At 51.8% G+C, this 20,107-nt stretch overlaps 2 protein-coding genes across 2 annotated transcripts in view; one reads left to right on the plus strand and one right to left on the minus strand.

Annotated features, from left to right (window-relative positions):
• Nucleotides 1-8,742, plus strand: part of LOC134790143 (protein pigeon) — a 35,201-nt gene extending 26,459 nt beyond the window's left edge. The window contains exons 15-16 of the mRNA XM_063760934.1: nt 977-1,080; nt 8,137-8,742. Of these exons, the coding sequence (XP_063617004.1) occupies nt 977-1,080; nt 8,137-8,285 (253 nt within the window). The 3' untranslated portion in view covers nt 8,286-8,742. The remainder of the gene's footprint in view (nt 1-976; nt 1,081-8,136) is intronic.
• Nucleotides 8,743-9,016: 274 nt separating this feature from the next.
• Nucleotides 9,017-20,080, minus strand: LOC134790136 (replication termination factor 2). Its single transcript, XM_063760926.1, has 4 exons — nt 19,933-20,080; nt 18,942-19,121; nt 12,824-13,030; nt 9,017-9,593 (listed from the first exon to the last, which is right to left on the minus strand). The coding sequence occupies exons 1-4, from the start codon at nt 19,999-20,001 to the stop codon at nt 9,078-9,080; spliced, it is 972 nt and encodes a 323-aa protein (XP_063616996.1). The 5' UTR covers nt 20,002-20,080; the 3' UTR covers nt 9,017-9,077.
• Nucleotides 20,081-20,107: the final 27 nt, after the last annotated feature.

Genomic DNA, 20,107 nt, shown 5'->3' on the forward strand with positions numbered 1-20,107 from the left:
GTAAGCACCATCACCTTGTCCCTTTACAAAAACGCCGTGAAGTAGCCGATATTAGCTACCTAATAAGTATTACTAATGGTGTAATCGATTGCCCCGAGTTGCTAAGTAAACTGTGTTTCAAAACCCCCTCTCGTTCTAAAAGGTATCATCCCCCATTAGCAATCAAAAATGCATCTTCCAAATACAGACAGAATAGTTTTTTAACGCGCGCCAGTCGTAACCTTAACGAGTTGTCTAAAGAATTTGATATTGATATATTCAACTGTAGAACCCCTAACGTGAGACGTAATGTAGTGCAGAGATATCTCGAGTCTATTGAGTGAGCGTGTTGTCGCCTTCTTAAATACCTACAAATGTATTATTAATATTTTTACTTTAATATTCCTCATTTTGTTACTTATTAATTAGTATCTTTGTTACTTTCAATTTATCTTTACTAGATATAATTTGTGTTGGCTTTGTTCACATATGTGCTTGCGATAGTGCGTAACCTTAGTATAAGTAGTACCTGTTAGTTTAGTATTGTGTTACTACCTGTGAGTTCCTATAATTGGCTTTCTGTATCCACTATAATTTCTATGGTATTGTCATAGCTGTTGGTTCTCCAAATAAATAAAATAAATAAAATAAAATAAAATTTAAAAAGTCGTTTCACGCAGTGTGCGGAACATACCTACCGGGTTATACTTTTATAAGCCTCAGTTCTAGACCAAAGCCCTGGGAGGAAAATGATTGTATGATATCCGACGATCGATGATGTGTTTTGCGATGTGTGCGGCGTCGTTCGCCACACGCACACGCACATCACCTGTGGTTAAGCGGATAAACCGTTAACCCAGGGTCAAATTGTACAGGTAACCATGGTAACTCCAGGTTTAACCGGTTAACCCCGGGTTAGTGAACGGTGCAAGGGGCCCTAAAGGACATATGCTGCGTCGTGTATAGAGTAAAATGAGAGTTGTTGGTGTTCCTGCAGGGCGGCGCTGGTGCTGCGCGCGCGCGAGCACGCGGCCGCGCTGCTGTCCGGCGCCGGCGCGCCCGCCGCGCCCCGCGAGCGCCGGCCCCGGCCGCACGAGCACGGTACCCCCACACCCCTCCCCACACTAGTGTTGCAGGGCGGCGCTGGTGCTGCGCGCTGCTGTCCGGCGCCGGCGCGCCCGCCGCGCCCCGCGAGCGCCGGCCCCGGCCGCACGAGCACGGTACCCCCACACCCCTCCCCACACTAGTGTTGCAGGGCGGCGCTGGTGCTGCGCGCTGCTGTCCGGCGCCGGCGCGCCCGCCGCGCCCCGCGAGCGCCGGCCCCGGCCGCACGAGCACGGTACCCCCACACCCCTCCCCACACTAGTGTTGCAGGGCGGCGCTGGTGCTGCGCGCTGCTGTCCGGCGCCGGCGCGCCCGCCGCGCCCCGCGAGCGCCGGCCCCGGCCGCACGAGCACGGTACCCCCACACCCCTCCCCACACTAGTGTTGCAGGGCGGCGCTGGTGCTGCGCGCTGCTGTCCGGCGCCGGCGCGCCCGCCGCGCCCCGCGAGCGCCGGCCCCGGCCGCACGAGCACGGTACCCCCACACCCCTCCCCACACTAGTGTTGCAGGGCGGCGCTGGTGCTGCGCGCTGCTGTCCGGCGCCGGCGCGCCCGCCGCGCCCCGCGAGCGCCGGCCCCGGCCGCACGAGCACGGTACCCCCACACCCCTCCCCACACTAGTGTTGCAGGGCGGCGCTGGTGCTGCGCGCTGCTGTCCGGCGCCGGCGCGCCCGCCGCGCCCCGCGAGCGCCGGCCCCGGCCGCACGAGCACGGTACCCCCACACCCCTCCCCACACTAGTGTTGCAGGGCGGCGCTGGTGCTGCGCGCTGCTGTCCGGCGCCGGCGCGCCCGCCGCGCCCCGCGAGCGCCGGCCCCGGCCGCACGAGCACGGTACCCCCACACCCCTCCCCACACTAGTGTTGCAGGGCGGCGCTGGTGCTGCGCGCTGCTGTCCGGCGCCGGCGCGCCCGCCGCGCCCCGCGAGCGCCGGCCCCGGCCGCACGAGCACGGTACCCCCACACCCCTCCCCACACTAGTGTTGCAGGGCGGCGCTGGTGCTGCGCGCTGCTGTCCGGCGCCGGCGCGCCCGCCGCGCCCCGCGAGCGCCGGCCCCGGCCGCACGAGCACGGTACCCCCACACCCCTCCCCACACTAGTGTTGCAGGGCGGCGCTGGTGCTGCGCGCTGCTGTCCGGCGCCGGCGCGCCCGCCGCGCCCCGCGAGCGCCGGCCCCGGCCGCACGAGCACGGTACCCCCACACCCCTCCCCACACTAGTGTTGCAGGGCGGCGCTGGTGCTGCGCGCTGCTGTCCGGCGCCGGCGCGCCCGCCGCGCCCCGCGAGCGCCGGCCCCGGCCGCACGAGCACGGTACCCCCACACCCCTCCCCACACTAGTGTTGCAGGGCGGCGCTGGTGCTGCGCGCTGCTGTCCGGCGCCGGCGCGCCCGCCGCGCCCCGCGAGCGCCGGCCCCGGCCGCACGAGCACGGTACCCCCACACCCCTCCCCACACTAGTGTTGCAGGGCGGCGCTGGTGCTGCGCGCTGCTGTCCGGCGCCGGCGCGCCCGCCGCGCCCCGCGAGCGCCGGCCCCGGCCGCACGAGCACGGTACCCCCACACCCCTCCCCACACTAGTGTTGCAGGGCGGCGCTGGTGCTGCGCGCTGCTGTCCGGCGCCGGCGCGCCCGCCGCGCCCCGCGAGCGCCGGCCCCGGCCGCACGAGCACGGTACCCCCACACCCCTCCCCACACTAGTGTTGCAGGGCGGCGCTGGTGCTGCGCGCTGCTGTCCGGCGCCGGCGCGCCCGCCGCGCCCCGCGAGCGCCGGCCCCGGCCGCACGAGCACGGTACCCCCACACCCCTCCCCACACTAGTGTTGCAGGGCGGCGCTGGTGCTGCGCGCTGCTGTCCGGCGCCGGCGCGCCCGCCGCGCCCCGCGAGCGCCGGCCCCGGCCGCACGAGCACGGTACCCCCACACCCCTCCCCACACTAGTGTTGCAGGGCGGCGCTGGTGCTGCGCGCTGCTGTCCGGCGCCGGCGCGCCCGCCGCGCCCCGCGAGCGCCGGCCCCGGCCGCACGAGCACGGTACCCCCCACACCCCTCCCCACACTAGTGTTGCAGGGCGGCGCTGGTGCTGCGCGCTGCTGTCCGGCGCCGGCGCGCCCGCCGCGCCCCGCGAGCGCCGGCCCCGGCCGCACGAGCACGGTACCCCCACACCCCTCCCCACACTAGTGTTGCAGGGCGGCGCTGGTGCTGCGCGCTGCTGTCCGGCGCCGGCGCGCCCGCCGCGCCCCGCGAGCGCCGGCCCCGGCCGCACGAGCACGGTACCCCCACACCCCTCCCCACACTAGTGTTGCAGGGCGGCGCTGGTGCTGCGCGCTGCTGTCCGGCGCCGGCGCACCCGCCGCGCCCCGCGAGCGCCGGCCCCGGCCGCACGAGCACGGTACACCCACACCCCTCCCCACACTAGTGTTGCAGGGCGGCGCTGGTGCTGCGCGCTGCTGTCCGGCGCCGGCGCGCCCGCCGCGCCCCGCGAGCGCCGGCCCCGGCCGCACGAGCACGGGACCCCCACACCCCTCCCCACACTAGTGTTGCAGGGCGGCGCTGGTGCTGCGCGCTGCTGTCCGGCGCCGGCGCGCCCGCCGCGCCCCGCGAGCGCCGGCCCCGGCCGCACGAGCACGGTACCCCCACACCCCTCCCCACACTAGTGTTGCAGGGCGGCGCTGGTGCTGCGCGCTGCTGTCCGGCGCCGGCGCGCCCGCCGCGCCCCGCGAGCGCCGGCCCCGGCCGCACGAGCACGGTACCCCCACACCCCTCCCCACACTAGTGTTGCAGGGCGGCGCTGGTGCTGCGCGCTGCTGTCCGGCGCCGGCGCGCCCGCCGCGCCCCGCGAGCGCCGGCCCCGGCCGCACGAGCACGGTACCCCCACACCCCTCCCCACACTAGTGTTGCAGGGCGGCGCTGGTGCTGCGCGCTGCTGTCCGGCGCCGGCGCGCCCGCCGCGCCCCGCGAGCGCCGGCCCCGGCCGCACGAGCACGGTACCCCCACACCCCTCCCCACACTAGTGTTGCAGGGCGGCGCTGGTGCTGCGCGCTGCTGTCCGGCGCCGGCGCGCCCGCCGCGCCCCGCGAGCGCCGGCCCCGGCCGCACGAGCACGGTACCCCCCACACCCCTCCCCACACTAGTGTTGCAGGGCGGCGCTGGTGCTGCGCGCTGCTGTCCGGCGCCGGCGCGCCCGCCGCGCCCCGCGAGCGCCGGCCCCGGCCGCACGAGCACGGTACCCCCACACCCCTCCCCACACTAGTGTTGCAGGGCGGCGCTGGTGCTGCGCGCTGCTGTCCGGCGCCGGCGCGCCCGCCGCGCCCCGCGAGCGCCGGCCCCGGCCGCACGAGCACGGTACCCCCACACCCCTCCCCACACTAGTGTTGCAGGGCGGCGCTGGTGCTGCGCGCTGCTGTCCGGCGCCGGCGCGCCCGCCGCGCCCCGCGAGCGCCGGCCCCGGCCGCACGAGCACGGTACCCCCACACCCCTCCCCACACTAGTGTTGCAGGGCGGCGCTGGTGCTGCGCGCTGCTGTCCGGCGCCGGCGCGCCCGCCGCGCCCCGCGAGCGCCGGCCCCGGCCGCACGAGCACGGTACCCCCACACCCCTCCCCACACTAGTGTTGCAGGGCGGCGCTGGTGCTGCGCGCTGCTGTCCGGCGCCGGCGCGCCCGCCGCGCCCCGCGAGCGCCGGCCCCGGCCGCACGAGCACGGTACCCCCCACACCCCTCCCCACACTAGTGTTGCAGGGCGGCGCTGGTGCTGCGCGCTGCTGTCCGGCGCCGGCGCGCCCGCCGCGCCCCGCGAGCGCCGGCCCCGGCCGCACGAGCACGGTACCCCCACACCCCTCCCCACACTAGTGTTGCAGGGCGGCGCTGGTGCTGCGCGCTGCTGTCCGGCGCCGGCGCGCCCGCCGCGCCCCGCGAGCGCCGGCCCCGGCCGCACGAGCACGGTACCCCCCACACCCCTCCCCACACTAGTGTTGCAGGGCGGCGCTGGTGCTGCGCGCTGCTGTCCGGCGCCGGCGCGCCCGCCGCGCCCCGCGAGCGCCGGCCCCGGCCGCACGAGCACGGTACCCCCACACCCCTCCCCACACTAGTGTTGCAGGGCGGCGCTGGTGCTGCGCGCTGCTGTCCGGCGCCGGCGCGCCCGCCGCGCCCCGCGAGCGCCGGCCCCGGCCGCACGAGCACGGTACCCCCACACCCCTCCCCACACTAGTGTTGCAGGGCGGCGCTGGTGCTGCGCGCTGCTGTCCGGCGCCGGCGCGCCCGCCGCGCCCCGCGAGCGCCGGCCCCGGCCGCACGAGCACGGTACCCCCACACCCCTCCCCACACTAGTGTTGCAGGGCGGCGCTGGTGCTGCGCGCTGCTGTCCGGCGCCGGCGCGCCCGCCGCGCCCCGCGAGCGCCGGCCCCGGCCGCACGAGCACGGTACCCCCACACCCCTCCCCACACTAGTGTTGCAGGGCGGCGCTGGTGCTGCGCGCTGCTGTCCGGCGCCGGCGCGCCCGCCGCGCCCCGCGAGCGCCGGCCCCGGCCGCACGAGCACGGTACCCCCACACCCCTCCCCACACTAGTGTTGCAGGGCGGCGCTGGTGCTGCGCGCTGCTGTCCGGCGCCGGCGCGCCCGCCGCGCCCCGCGAGCGCCGGCCCCGGCCGCACGAGCACGGTACCCCCACACCCCTCCCCACACTAGTGTTGCAGGGCGGCGCTGGTGCTGCGCGCTGCTGTCCGGCGCCGGCGCGCCCGCCGCGCCCCGCGAGCGCCGGCCCCGGCCGCACGAGCACGGTACCCCCACACCCCTCCCCACACTAGTGTTGCAGGGCGGCGCTGGTGCTGCGCGCTGCTGTCCGGCGCCGGCGCGCCCGCCGCGCCCCGCGAGCGCCGGCCCCGGCCGCACGAGCACGGTACCCCCACACCCCTCCCCACACTAGTGTTGCAGGGCGGCGCTGGTGCTGCGCGCTGCTGTCCGGCGCCGGCGCACCCGCCGCGCCCCGCGAGCGCCGGCCCCGGCCGCACGAGCACGGTACCCCCACACCCCTCCCCACACTAGTGTTGCAGGGCGGCGCTGGTGCTGCGCGCTGCTGTCCGGCGCCGGCGCGCCCGCCGCGCCCCGCGAGCGCCGGCCCCGGCCGCACGAGCACGGTACCCCCACACCCCTCCCTACACTAGTGTTGCAGGGCGGCGCTGGTGCTGCGCGCTGCTGTCCGGCGCCGGCGCGCCCGCCGCGCCCCGCGAGCGCCGGCCCCGGCCGCACGAGCACGGTACCCCCCACACCCCTCCCCACACTAGTGTTGCAGGGCGGCGCTGGTGCTGCGCGCTGCTGTCCGGCGCCGGCGCGCCCGCCGCGCCCCGCGAGCGCCGGCCCCGGCCGCACGAGCACGGTACCCCCACACCCCTCCCCACACTAGTGTTGCAGGGCGGCGCTGGTGCTGCGCGCTGCTGTCCGGCGCCGGCGCGCCCGCCGCGCCCCGCGAGCGCCGGCCCCGGCCGCACGAGCACGGTACCCCCACACCCCTCCCCACACTAGTGTTGCAGGGCGGCGCTGGTGCTGCGCGCTGCTGTCCGGCGCCGGCGCGCCCGCCGCGCCCCGCGAGCGCCGGCCCCGGCCGCACGAGCACGGTACCCCCACACCCCTCCCCACACTAGTGTTGCAGGGCGGCGCTGGTGCTGCGCGCTGCTGTCCGGCGCCGGCGCGCCCGCCGCGCCCCGCGAGCGCCGGCCCCGGCCGCACGAGCACGGTACCCCCACACCCCTCCCCACACTAGTGTTGCAGGGCGGCGCTGGTGCTGCGCGCTGCTGTCCGGCGCCGGCGCGCCCGCCGCGCCCCGCGAGCGCCGGCCCCGGCCGCACGAGCACGGTACCCCCACACCCCTCCCCACACTAGTGTTGCAGGGCGGCGCTGGTGCTGCGCGCTGCTGTCCGGCGCCGGCGCACCCGCCGCGCCCCGCGAGCGCCGGCCCCGGCCGCACGAGCACGGTACACCCACACCCCTCCACACACTAGCCTCTCTCGAGCCGAGGCGTCGGAGCGACTCTATGGCTGCTGCTTGACGCAACGTTGGCGCAACTCATAGACTAGGAATTCTCCAGACCGAGTCTAGAGCAATTATTTCATGCAACCGATGATGCCAAAAATGCGGGGGTGCGCGGGACGAGGTGAGCGAAGTCCCGTGCCGTGATTGGTCCGTTCAAACGACGAACGAGTTCACGGACGTCACACAAAGACACTTTCGACTCGAAGATGGAGTAAAATTACCGTATGCGTGGCAGAAGGGGTAGCGCGACTATGCTAAGTCTGGAGGATGTTTTGTCTGTGGCGCAACTGCAGAGAGACGCCATTTCCCATAGCGTAGACTAGACGCCGACGCTCAAAAGACGCTAGTGTGGGGTGTTAAAAAAACGAAGAGAGCGACCGTACTTATATTCAAAACTAGTTAACTTTTAATGGCATTAATCGTTCCTAGATGTCGCTAGTAGGTGCGAAATATAAAATAATTATTTTTCTTTTAATTAAATTCATTTATTTTATTCAATTATTTTGTTTTTACTAACATTAAACAATTTAATTATATATATTTTTTCTTTTTTAAGTTTCGTGAAAACTACCAATATTACACAATTTAATCTTATTAACCCTCATTGCAGGCTTTTAGCACTTTGTATAATAAATTGAAATAATGTAGACAATATAGTACTACTAGCGCCATCTTGTTTCGATAGTGTTCACATATTATTTTTCTTATTACAGGATGGCCCAAAAATACGTTAAAAAAGATTTTAATTTACTATGCAATTTATGTTGGTAATTTTAACAATTTTTTGCGTTTGTGTATCAAAACCAAATAAGAATATTTTAAAGACCGTGCGTTTCATCATTTCAGTTAAATAATTCCAATTTTAATTACGTTTCATATCTAATTAGAATTACTGACGTTTAAGTTAGAAAAATATTCCTAAAAGTGTTTTGTCAACTTATTTTGGACCACCTTAAGACAAGACTTAAGGTCTTAAATTTTGAAAGCTAAACTATAGTTTCGACGTCATAGTCATAACAAGGATTTGATTGTTTATTTGACAGGCATCGCAGCGCTTCCGTCAGGCGAGCGACTGTCTCCCCTGGATACGTTCCTGGACCTTCTGACGGCGAAGGCTTCCCTCAACGAACTGGATTTCAACCTCATCATTGAAGCCACACTAGCCCTAGTACAACAGGACGCTGCTAACTAGAATATACTACCAATTTAAACTACTTTATAAACAGGACGAGGCTCTTGTGTCTTGCCAATTCTTTACTGATAATCTTAAATTTTTGCATCGGCTATATCTTTAAGCCAAAAAGTAGGTTGTAGGGTAAACATTTAGATATGTGGGTGTTTTTTTTTTCAATTTTGATGGTCAATTAAAGTACCTAATCATTCAGAATGCTAGCTTGGTGGGTCTCGATATAACTACTACTAGCGCCATCTATTATGGAAACGCGTTAACATTATCTATTAGCAAATTTAATGCTGTTTTTTCGTATTTTTAGTTCAAAATAGTACCAAAAAACTGCCAAATATATTGCGAAATTAGTTTTTAAGGTGATCTCAAGCTGTTGTATTAATTGTTGTACTTACTTTTTCGTAAACTTTACCATTCCAATATCATTGACATTCTTATCCCGTTGTGAATTTCTTATATTAAAGATAGCACAAAATTGATATTAGAAATGTAATTAAAAATGTTATCATTACTTTTTGTATGTGCAATTTTTAGTGCAATATTATGTATTATTTATTCGTAATTTAAATAAAATAAAACAATTGATTCGTTCTTTCATTTAATTTAATTAGTATTATTCCTTAATTATTAACAACATTCACTACAGAAATAGGCATTTAATAAAAAAAAAATGCCCCATCAATTTCATAAACTGGCAGCCACATGATTTAGCAAATTGTAAAGTGAAAACCAAGAAAGGAGTGGAAAATAAGGTAATATCTTAATTTCCCAACTGTATTTTCTATGAAGCTATAAAACTTAATTGTAAAACGGATTATAAGTAACCCAATGGGCCCTCTGCTGATTCTGATCACTCGTATGTGACGTGAACAGAGACTTGTACACCTCCGACGACTGCGGATCCTTCGCTATGCTGTAATCCTTCTTTGTCTTCTTGTAAGATGGGTCTTGTACCAGATCATTAGAACCAAATGCTCGCTTCTGTGACCCTAAGTGACCTCTAGGCACTTTGTTAGGGTTATACTTAGGTAGGGAAAGAGGAATGGTCTCAATTTCTTTTTTAACAGCCTGACTTGATCCGGCTTCTGGCTCTTCCTTTACCTCAGTTTTGATGTCAGTTGAGGTTGAGGTAGAGGGAGCGTCTGAGATTACCGTAGAAGCACTAGTGGCTTCTGCTTTGATAGGTTTATCAGCTTTAGATTTCTTGGTTTTTCTGTTAGCCACGCGGGTGGCCATTTTAGTTTTGAGCAGCTCTATGTCCTCTTCTGTTCCGTTGAGTATGATGACGTCATTCTCAGTGAAGGGTGTCTGGCACTGTGGAAGAGATTATAAACATGATTGATTACCTTTTTTTGTATAAAATATAAAAAAAAACGGTATCCTTAACCACCAAGGCAAAATATTGGATCTTGTTTTATCAAATGATACTGTTTGCGTCTCAGAATGTACGGACCCTCTAGTTCCAATTGATCCTTATCACAAAGCGCTCTTAGTTTCAATTAATTTCGCTGTAGTCGGTAGCTTAAAGCCTGGTCCATTACTTAAGTTTTTTTATAATAGAGGTGATTATGATTCTATTAATACCGAATTATCTCTGATTAATTGGGAGGAGGAATTCTCTGGACGCTCATTAGATGACTCACTCGACTTCTTTTACTCAACTTGTAAAAAACTTAGAAGTAAATACATCCCCAGTAAAAAAATACATATTGACACGTTTCCCAAATGGTATTCGCCCGCACTGAAAAAATGTATTAAGGAGAAATTAAAGTATTTAAAAAAGTTTAAAATTTATGGTAATAGATCAGATTTAATTTCCTTCAATGTACAAAGGGACCGGGTTAAGAAACTGGAACATGACTGTTTTAACGCATATGTTCACCGTATGGAGAGTAACATTGCAAAGGACCCCAAGCAATTTTGGGCCTACTTAAAGTCACGTTCCAACTCACGCGGTATGCCTAGCTGTTTGAATTATTGTGATCGAGTGGTCAACACGGCTGTTGACATATGTGAAGCATTTTCCCAATATTTTCGTACTACATTCTCGACATCAAATTCCGATCCAATAACACCCGACGACTCCATGTATGATTCTGTTGCCCATATATCTAGCGTTGAAGTCAACTCTGACCTGCTCATCAAACTGCTGTTGAAACTCGATCCATCTAAATCAGCTGGACCAGACGATCTGCCAGCCCAGTTTCTGATAAATTGTGCGAAAACTATCGTTGTGCCCGTAGCTTTATTATTCAAACGCTCTTTCACTGAATGTAAGGTTCCAGCACTATGGAAATCCGCCATTATCACTCCGGTCCACAAAAAAGGCCCTAAAACAGACGTAACCAATTACAGGCCGATTTCCAAATTGTGCATCATTTCCAAAGTACTTGAAAAGCTAGTTTACAGTCAAGTCTACGGAGCAATCAGAAATTGCTTCAATCCAAATCAGCATGGTTTTCTTCAACGCAGATCTACGGTCTCTAATCTGATATTGCTTAATAACTACGTCACAAGTGAAATGGTCAAAGGAGCCCAAATAGATGTTATCTATACTGATTACAGCAAGGCGTTCGATAGAATTGATCATAAATTGTTAATTCTAAAGCTGCATAAAATGGGCATTCATGGTGACTTGCTGCGATGGTTTTCATCATATATTGACAATAGATCACAGGCTGTTGTCGTTAACAATTATATATCAGGCTGGGTGACCGTTCCAAGTGGTGTCCCTCAAGGATCGTTACTGGGACCTCTCCTCTTTAATGTATTTGTTAACGACATCTGTGATTGCTTTAGATTTTCTAATTTACTCTGTTTCGCAGATGATATGAAAATCTATGCTAAAGTAAAATCTGCTCATGATTCTGTCCTTATGCAAGAGGACCTTTCGCGCCTAGCTTCCTACTGCCAGTTAAACCGATTGGAACTTAACCCATCCAAATGCTTTACATTAACCTTCTCTAGACAGCGATGCATAATTCCAACTACATACATGATTGAAGGTCAACAGCTGCAAAGAGTCCAGTTAATGAGAGATCTGGGAATTATTCATGACTCTAAATTATTATTTGACTCCCACATTAATGCTGTCATATCTAATGCCTCCAAAACACTAGGGTTTATCATGCGTAGCTCCCAACACTTCATTGAAGCTAAAACTATTAAAATTCTTTACTGTACATATGTTAGGAGTAAACTTGAGTATGCATCACAAATTTGGAATCCCCGATATCATACTTATATTGATAGACTAGAACGCATCCAGAAGAAATTTATCAAGTTCCTCTGCATTAAACTTAAATATCCTTATGCATCCTCCAACTATGTCAATATTTGTAGGAAGCATCATCTCATTCCGTTGCATACACGCCGTGAAATCTCAGACATAGTTTACATTCTCAATATTATAAACGGAAATATTGATTGCCCTGAGTTGTTGGCTGAGCTCTCTTTCAGTATTCCATCCAAATCTACAAGAAATTTTCGACCCCTTGCTGTTCCAAATGCTTTGCGTAACTACAGACAGAACAGTTTTTTGATACGTGCTAGTAAATGTCTAAATAAACTCACGAAGGAGCATGACATCGATATTTTCAACAGCAACATCCAAACTGTGCGGCGTATCCTGACAGAGGAGTTCTTTAAATGAGCATGGCTTAGTGGAATGTGAAATTTCATTGTGCTGTGTTTTTTCTTTATTTCTTTTGAATCTTCTTTAGTAATGCGAATTCAAAATTAGTTACTCTGCCTTTGGCGTTGAAATGAATGTATAGTGCAATAGTGCTAACCACCAATTGTTTTTGTTAATCTGTATTTCTTTTGAATCTTCTTTAGTAATACGAATTCAAAATTTGCTACTCTGCCTTTGGCGTTGAAATGTATGTGTAGTGCAATAGTGCTAACCACCAATTGTTTTTGTTAATCTGTATTTACTGGTGAGAACCTGTAATTGGCTTCTTGTATCACATTTATAAAACCTATTAACATGTTAATAGCTGTTGGATCTCCGAATAGTAATAAATAAATAAATAAATAAAAAAGTTGTCAACAATATGCCAGGACCAAATGCTGTCATACTTCGGACACCTCTCACGTCGCTCTCCAGATAGCCTGGAAAGAGTAATAATGACGGGCAAAGTTGAAGGCACGAGACCTCAGGGCCCTCCTCCTACTAGATGGTGTGCTCAAATTACGGCACCAATGCAATTAAAACTGCACGAGGCCATGCGCTTAGCGGGGAACAGAACCCTATGGAGGAACCTGGTCTTCAACAGAAGGATATGATGTCACGATCCTCAGTATTGAGGAACCGACTGAAGAAGAAGATAATTGTTACTTCACTACAAGAATACAGGATGAAAGCATGTGCAAAGTGTTTAGTATCTTTATTCTAAAATCTTTGTTTTAACAATGTGTTCAATATTTTAAGGGATTCTTACATGCATATTTTGTATCTACGGAATTTTACCAATGGCCATCTGTTTTGAGTAAAAGCCAGAAAAATAAGAAACAATAAAAAGGATTTTAATAGTCAGGTTTACCATATGGCAGAGGTGTTGTTTGACCTCTTTCAGTGCCCTCTCAGCCAGCACACATCCGCAGCTCCAGAGGAACATGAACCGGAACTTGCCGGACATCTCGATCCCACTGATGGGGCAGATGTAGGGCGAGCTGTCACCAACATCTCCATCTGTGTGTTCAGTGGCGATATAGGCAGGGTTCTTCACTAGCTTCAGGTCCTTGATGTCCTGGAATGTGCAAGATTTTTGTTAGTCATAATTGAAGCAATAAACTTGGAAATGTTTCAGGTATTTTTTCTTACTATACTCTTAGCTTTCTGTTTTTGCTACTGACTAAGGAAAAGAGTGTTTATTCATATTTTTATTTTAAATTTTTTGTTGTACCCAAAACCACAGTAATAGGGGATATTACTGCAATGTTCTGCCGCCAGAGTGCAGTAAATTCATAGACTAACTTATACATACTGTGCCTTAAACTGTTTTTTGACAAGTTTTCACAGACAATAAAATATGACATCGATGCATCAAGGCGGTTTGTTAACAAGGGCAAAGAGGATTTGAAGTAGAGAGTTACTGTCATGGTAAATTATGTAGCTACAGGTAATTTACTGCCATCTTTCGACAGAAGATTAACACTGTTTGAACGCCATTTGACTTTGATCCTTATTCTCTAACTGATATGTGTTAACTTTTTAAATATTAATATTCATGCCATCTACTCGAGCATAGGCTGAAGGTTGTGGCGCCATCGCTCGAAAACATGAAACCATACCTTTGGCCAATAGTCGAGTAGATGTCGTGAATATCAATAAAAAAAGTTAACACATATCAGTGAAAGAATAAGGATCAAAGTCAAATGGCGTTCTAACAGTTTTATGTTCTGTCAAAAGGGTTTATGCGTCGTTGGACTAAAAGTAAATATGGCGATGTATAAAAATGTCTACATATAAAATAAAAATTGGTCCGAGTATTAGAAAGCCAATACTTCAAAATGTTTAAGTCTTATCAAGTCGGAATATAAAAATGACTACTTGCAAAGTATACAAATGTCTAAGTCTTATCAAGTCGGAATATAAAAATGACTACTTTCTTTACATAGGTCCAGGATTATAATAATACATATACGGAACAAATTCATCCCCTCGTAACATCTAGTTCTTAAATTAAAACGAATAATATTCAATAAATATGAACAAGCTAATAGATAAGCGATCAACAAACAAGCTGAATTCTAAACAGGAGATCTAAGGTCCACCACCTTGCATTTTGGAGACAAAGCAAACCGCTTGGAACAGGTGTTCTTGGGGGTGATCTGAGCTGATTAAGCCCGGTTGCCAAGAGGTTCCCCCCAGCAGGTGGGCAGGGGAGGGGGGGTAAAAGTGCCTCCGGCGCGCCTCACTCTAAGTTTTATATCTGCATACATCTCGCAGCTATATCAAGTTTGGTGTCTTTTTCGTGTAATTCGAGGATGAAGAATTCATTTCTGTGACTAAATTTTCACTTACCCATACAAAAAATTCGAGAAATTCAAAATTAAAAAAAAAACTTTAATTTTTTTTTCGTAAGTTCTCAAAAAAATTTAAACTAGAAAATATATATAATCTAGAAAAAAAATACCTGTGAATAGCCCAGTTATCCTACTATACAGAATAGTAAACTTGTCAAACATAATTTTTCATAACTCTGTTAAAAAAAAATGTTTTGTGTCGCGCGGCGTACCTGCCTTGTAAGACCGGTATGCAGCGTTTAGGATTTTTAAGTATGTTTAGATGATTTCTGATAAGTTGTTATTCTTCTGGTTGTAGATTACATTAACAAATTACCTCTGGACGTGATATATATACAAATATAAATTAAATATATAAATAAAGATGTTAACAGCAGAGCGAGATGCAAGATGGCAACAGCGCAGAGGCCCTTTAAGGCACGTTAATCTAAAAGCAAGGGATACATGTGGTGGATACTATCCCCGAACGCACAATGTGATACATCCGGAGATGGTCCCCGCCAGGTGCAAAGACTATTGCAGTGCAGCACTTTTGTGCTGCAATGGGAACTAAGGTCATGGGCTATAGATTTGAAAGTTGGATGGACTGGATAATGGGCTATGGGAGAGACTAGCGGACACCTGCCGCGACAATCAGTCTCAAAATTGTAAATGACAGGTGGTGACTCGCCAACTCATTGAGTGGGCCCCGCAATGGCCGCACGCACAGTGCGACAACAGGGCAACACTTTGGAGTGGCTGTGAGGTTGTCGAGAGGTGAGTCTGCGGTAGCCAGATCCCGGTAATCCGTTCAGCAGGCCGCCGGTGTTATGACATTTTACACTTGCAACCTGGAGCATAGGTCCCGCTCTTGCGACTCCATTCTGGCCGGCCAATCAAGGCAAGCACAGAGGCGAGGGCCAGATGACAGGGCCCTCTGGAATAGGGGTCCGCGGTGTCGTCACTCACCGTCAGCTCGCCACAAGCTGCCCCCGCGGGACATTATTATTATTATTGTGGTGTTGTGGGCCTTTGAGTGTCGCATTGACCAGCATTGATCTATTGTGACGGCCCTTTAAGTTCATTACTAATGCCCGTTGCATCCAGAAAGTTCCAGATTCTTTGGGCCGTAATGTTTTGTATCTCATAGGGTTGCACTACGTGTCGCCCTAGGTAGGTACTTCTTTTTGACATTAGTAGTCCACAAGAACAGAGAATGTGCATTGCAGTCTCCTCTGACTCCTGACAGAACCTGCATGTTGCATCTTGTTTCTTGCCAATTTGAAACATATGTTTGTTCAACTTGCAGTGTCCAGTCAGTATTCTGGTCACCGCGCAGGTTTTGTGCCTTTTGAGTCTTAAAAGCTCCTTAGCAGTTTTGCTGTTGAACCCTTTGATCAGAGCTTTAGAGTGTTCTTGTCCTTTAACGAACTTCCACCAATCGATTGCTCTCGTTTTTTCTAAGTTGCTGAGCAGAGAATATGCATCTCGTTTTGTGCTTCCACAGAAGGGTTCTGGGCCGACCAGGGGTGTCTGCGCCCTTTCTAGCAAGTTCGTCCGCTTCTTCGTTTCCGTTAATGTCGGAGTGCCCTGGTACCCATCTAAGTGTAACTTTGTTGGAGTAAGCCAGTGCATTTAGGTTTGTTTTACAGTTCTGGACTAGTTTTGAGTTTGACTCAAGGGATTCTAGTGCCAGCGGAGCAGCCTGGCTGTCTGAGTTGATGTAGATAAGCTGGTGTCTTTCTATCCAGGTTGATCTCCGCACATTTGTTGATGGCGAAGACTTCTGCCTGAAAGATTGAGGCCAGTGTGCCCATGCTGACGCTAGCTCTGAGCTTAGATCTCTCACCATAGATCCCACATCCTACATCATTGCCTTTCTTGGAAGCATTTATATACCAGATGTGGCTTCCCTCTTCGACGTACATTTGGTTGTTGATCCATTTGTCTCTAGGAGGTATTTCTACTGTGTACAGTTTGGTGAGATGACATTCGGCGTGCGTGTCACCAGTGGGCATGCTAAGGGCTCAATTCGCAAAAACCCAGGCCTTTAGATTGGTTAATGCCTGAGACTGGTTAATGCATTTTGGCCTGTTTAGCGTGCATATTCTGTAGACGCACTGCTTGGCCTCCTTTTGCACCTGCAAGTGGAGTGGTATGATGTCCAGCAGTGCATCTAGGGCCGCTCCCGGTGTCGAGGAGTAGGCGCCTGTTACTGTTAAACAAGCCGTGCGTTGCAGGCTGTTTAGAGTGTCTATTGCTGTCTTTTGGCTGGTTTTGTTACACCAGACTGCGGAGGCGTAGGTGACAATTGGCCTCACTACCGCTGTGTATAACCACATAGCAATTTGGATCTTAAGCCCCATCTTGCTCCTGCCATTCGACAGCATGACCACATGGCCATTTTCGCTTTTTGTATAATGTTTCTCAGGTGAGGGTTCCAAGTTAACTTTTGGTCAAAGGTGACTCCTAGATACTTGACCTCTGCCGAGAACGGTATTATTTGTCCATTAAGTCTTGGTTTTGTGAGTTTATCGAGCTTCCGTTTCCTTGTGAATGGTTAAATGGATATTACAGTCTTGCTCGGATTAATGGACTAGTAATTTTCTCTACACCATTTGAATATTGTGTTTAGAGCTCCTTGCATTAGGTTGGATATTGTATTGAGGCAAGGGCCTTTGACGATGACTACAAGGTCGTCGGCATATCCTTGTGTATCAAAGTCTTGGCCTGACATGATTGCAAGAAGATGGTCCACTGCTAGGGTCCATAATAGTGGGGATAAAACGCCTCCTTGTAGGCACCCTTTAGTGGTATAAAATTCATGCTCTATATATAGTATTGATGGTCAGAGTGGCTACTCTGTTCGAGAGCATGCTATGTAGTATCTGGTGGTTTCGTCTACTCCCTTTGATTTCATACCATTGAGTATGGTCTCTATGGGCGTATTGTCGAAAGCACCTTCAACATCAAGGAACGCACATAGAGCGGTTTGATTTCCTCTAGGGTTTTCTGCACCTTGTCAACCTGGTTGAAAATTATTTCGGCGACACGGCGGTTTTCAGTTGTGTCGCATGTTCCGGTGTAGGATTTGGTCTATGTTTGGGGACAGATTATAGCCCCTCAGCAACAGCCACCATGCCCTGCTGACTGGGCCTGGTCCAAACAACATGGTTATTGGGAGCCCATATGGACAAGCCTACCTGCGACGGCTGCTGCTTGTTTAGAGCTTATTCGTTGCCGCTGCGAAACAAAATGCGCAGGGAGGTGCAACTGCGTTAAAAAAAAACCTAAAATGCACAGTCCCATGGGCATGTAATGGCAATTACGAACAATATATATCTTATTTTAACCCGCATTTTTTGTCAAACATCTCCTATGTTAATTTTATCACATTTATAATACTTAACTCTATTAGCGAAAGTTTTCCCAACATCTTTATTTATATATTAAATTTATATTTGTATATATATCACGTCCAGAAGTAATTTATTAATGTAATCTACCACCAGAAGAATAACAACTTATCAGAAATCATCTAAACATACTTAAAAATCCTAAACGTTGCATACCACTCTTACAATGCAGGTACGCCGCGCGACACAAAACATTTTTTTTAACAGAGTTATGAAAAAAAATGTCTGACAAGTTTACTGTTCTGTATAGTAGGAGAACTGGGCTATTCACAGGTATTTTTTTTCTAGAGCGAATCCTCATAGTATACATTTTCTAGAGGATTTTCGAAAAAACAAAATCTAAAGATTTTTTTTGAATTTTGAATTTTTCGAATTTTTTGTATGGGTGAGTGAAAATTTAGTCACAAAAATGAATTCTTCATCCTCGAATTATACGAAAATGATACCAAACTTGATATAGTTGCGAGATGTATGCAGATATAAAGCTTAGAGTGAGGCGCGCCGGAGGCACTTTTACCCCCCCTCCCCTGCCCACCTACTGGGGGGAACCTCTTGGCAACCGGGCTAAATCAGCTCAGGTCACCCCAAGGAACACCTGTTCCAAGCGGTTTGCTTTGTCTCCAAAATGCAAGGTCCCCTTAGAAAACGGGACCTTAGATCTCCTGCTAAACAGACAAACATTTTATGGACATTTTTATACATCGTCATATTTACTTTTAGTCTAGTGCCGCAACATATTCATATTTGGTCTAATGTACAGATGCACATTTTTATACTTCGTCGAAATTATATACGCACGAACTTATGCAAGTAGACATTTTTATACATCGCCATATTTACTTTTAGTCCAACGACGCATAAACCGTCAAAAGATGGCAGTAAATTTACAGTGGCTACATAAGTTACTTTGACAATCCGATAGACTTTATTCTCTTTGACAAGGGCGTACCGGTAAACGCGAAAATCGAAATTTAGTTATCTGCCTCTTTATTACTCGAATATGCAAGAGTGATAGAGAGATTAGATAACGAAATTTCCTTGTTTCGCGGTAGGCCATGTGTCAATGTGGTTTGTTTACTGTATGTGCCACAAAGGTGCCACCTACGCAGAGCTTTGCCTAATATTCCCTATTAATCAATTATTCTCATTTTACACTATTCACATGTAGTTAGGTACATAGAGACTACCTTATTATAAAAAGGATGCAGCACAGTAACTGAACACTATTCTTTCTTACCTTCATGTTTTTAATGTGGCTGATGGATTCAGGCTTGGTTTCCTTGTCAAGCAAGGCTTCCAGCACGGAGCTCTTGCTGTACAGGCGGCCGAGCCCGCACGCCACCACAGGCTCCTGCAGCGGCTGCTGAGACAGCGCACAGTTGCGCCACTTGAAGGAGCGTTCTGCATCTTTGTCTTTCTAAAATGTCAGTTTCAGATTAATAACGTAATTCGAACATAGACCTGAGTCAATAGGAGATATTACTGCAATGTTCTGCCGCCAGAGTGCAGCACTACCGACTCAGTAAATTCATAGACTAACTTATACATACTGTGCCTTAAACTGTTTTTTGACAAGTTTTCACAGACAATAAAATATGACATTGATGCATCAAGGCGGTTTGTTAACAAGGGCCTACCGGTAAACGCGAAAATCTAAATTTAGTTATCTGCCTCTTTATCGCTCGAATACGCAAGAGTGATAGAGAGGCAGAAACCGAACTTTCGATTGTCGTGTTTCACGGTAGGCCATGTGACGTATGATGTGTCATTGATGTCTGTTTACTGTATGTGTACTAGTTACGCCACCTACGCAGAGCTTTGCCTAATATTCCCTATTCGAATTAAGGTTTGTGGCGAGCACTGGCTGATGCGCGCTATCGCGCAGGCCTGTGCTGTCTTGTGTGTCAATGATCTGTCACATCAATGAATGGTTCCTAAGATTTTGCCTAACCGTTTTAATTAATATGTTATTAGCTCAATTATCGCGAGTGGAGATATTTGTTTTCTAATTACCAAATGTTGCTTTCCTACAAATACTGTGAGAAGTCAAATAAAGCTGTTCAGTTAGTTGGACGAAGAATTTTATTGTCGCTCGTCCGTAGACTTCGGCAGTTCATCACTTCCACAGGTTTATTACGGAAGAAATCAATGTGACAACATGTTTATGGCATATTTTAAGCAAAATAACTGAGGTACAGGACATAAACGATGATTAAATAAATACATACTTGCTCTGGTTTCTTTTTCATACGAACGAGTTCATCACGCCGAGGAATGGTACCGCCATCACAACCCATTCTGTTGTTATTGTATAACAATATCACGTGTAATGTAAGAAGTAATATAATGTAGAAGTAAATAGTCAAATTAATTTGATATTAAAAGATTAAATACGTGGTGAAG

Source organism: Cydia splendana, chromosome 4 (assembly GCF_910591565.1).
Source record: "Cydia splendana chromosome 4, ilCydSple1.2, whole genome shotgun sequence".
In the NCBI taxonomy this organism is placed as follows: Eukaryota; Metazoa; Arthropoda; class Insecta; order Lepidoptera; family Tortricidae; genus Cydia; species Cydia splendana.

What these genes read in the sequence shown, in the direction of transcription:
- LOC134790136 (XM_063760926.1), bottom strand. Translation starts at nt 20,001, where the DNA reads ATGGGTTGTGATGGCGGTACCATTCCTCGGCGTGATGAACTCGTTCGT. An exon ending in GCCACATTAAAAACATGAAG is followed by an intron (nt 13,031 to 18,941) that starts GTAAGAAAGAAT and finishes TGCACATTCCAG; the next exon opens with GACATCAAGGACCTGAAGCT. An exon ending in AACAACACCTCTGCCATATG is followed by an intron (nt 9,594 to 12,823) that starts GTAAACCTGACT and finishes TCTCTTCCACAG; the next exon opens with TGCCAGACACCCTTCACTGA.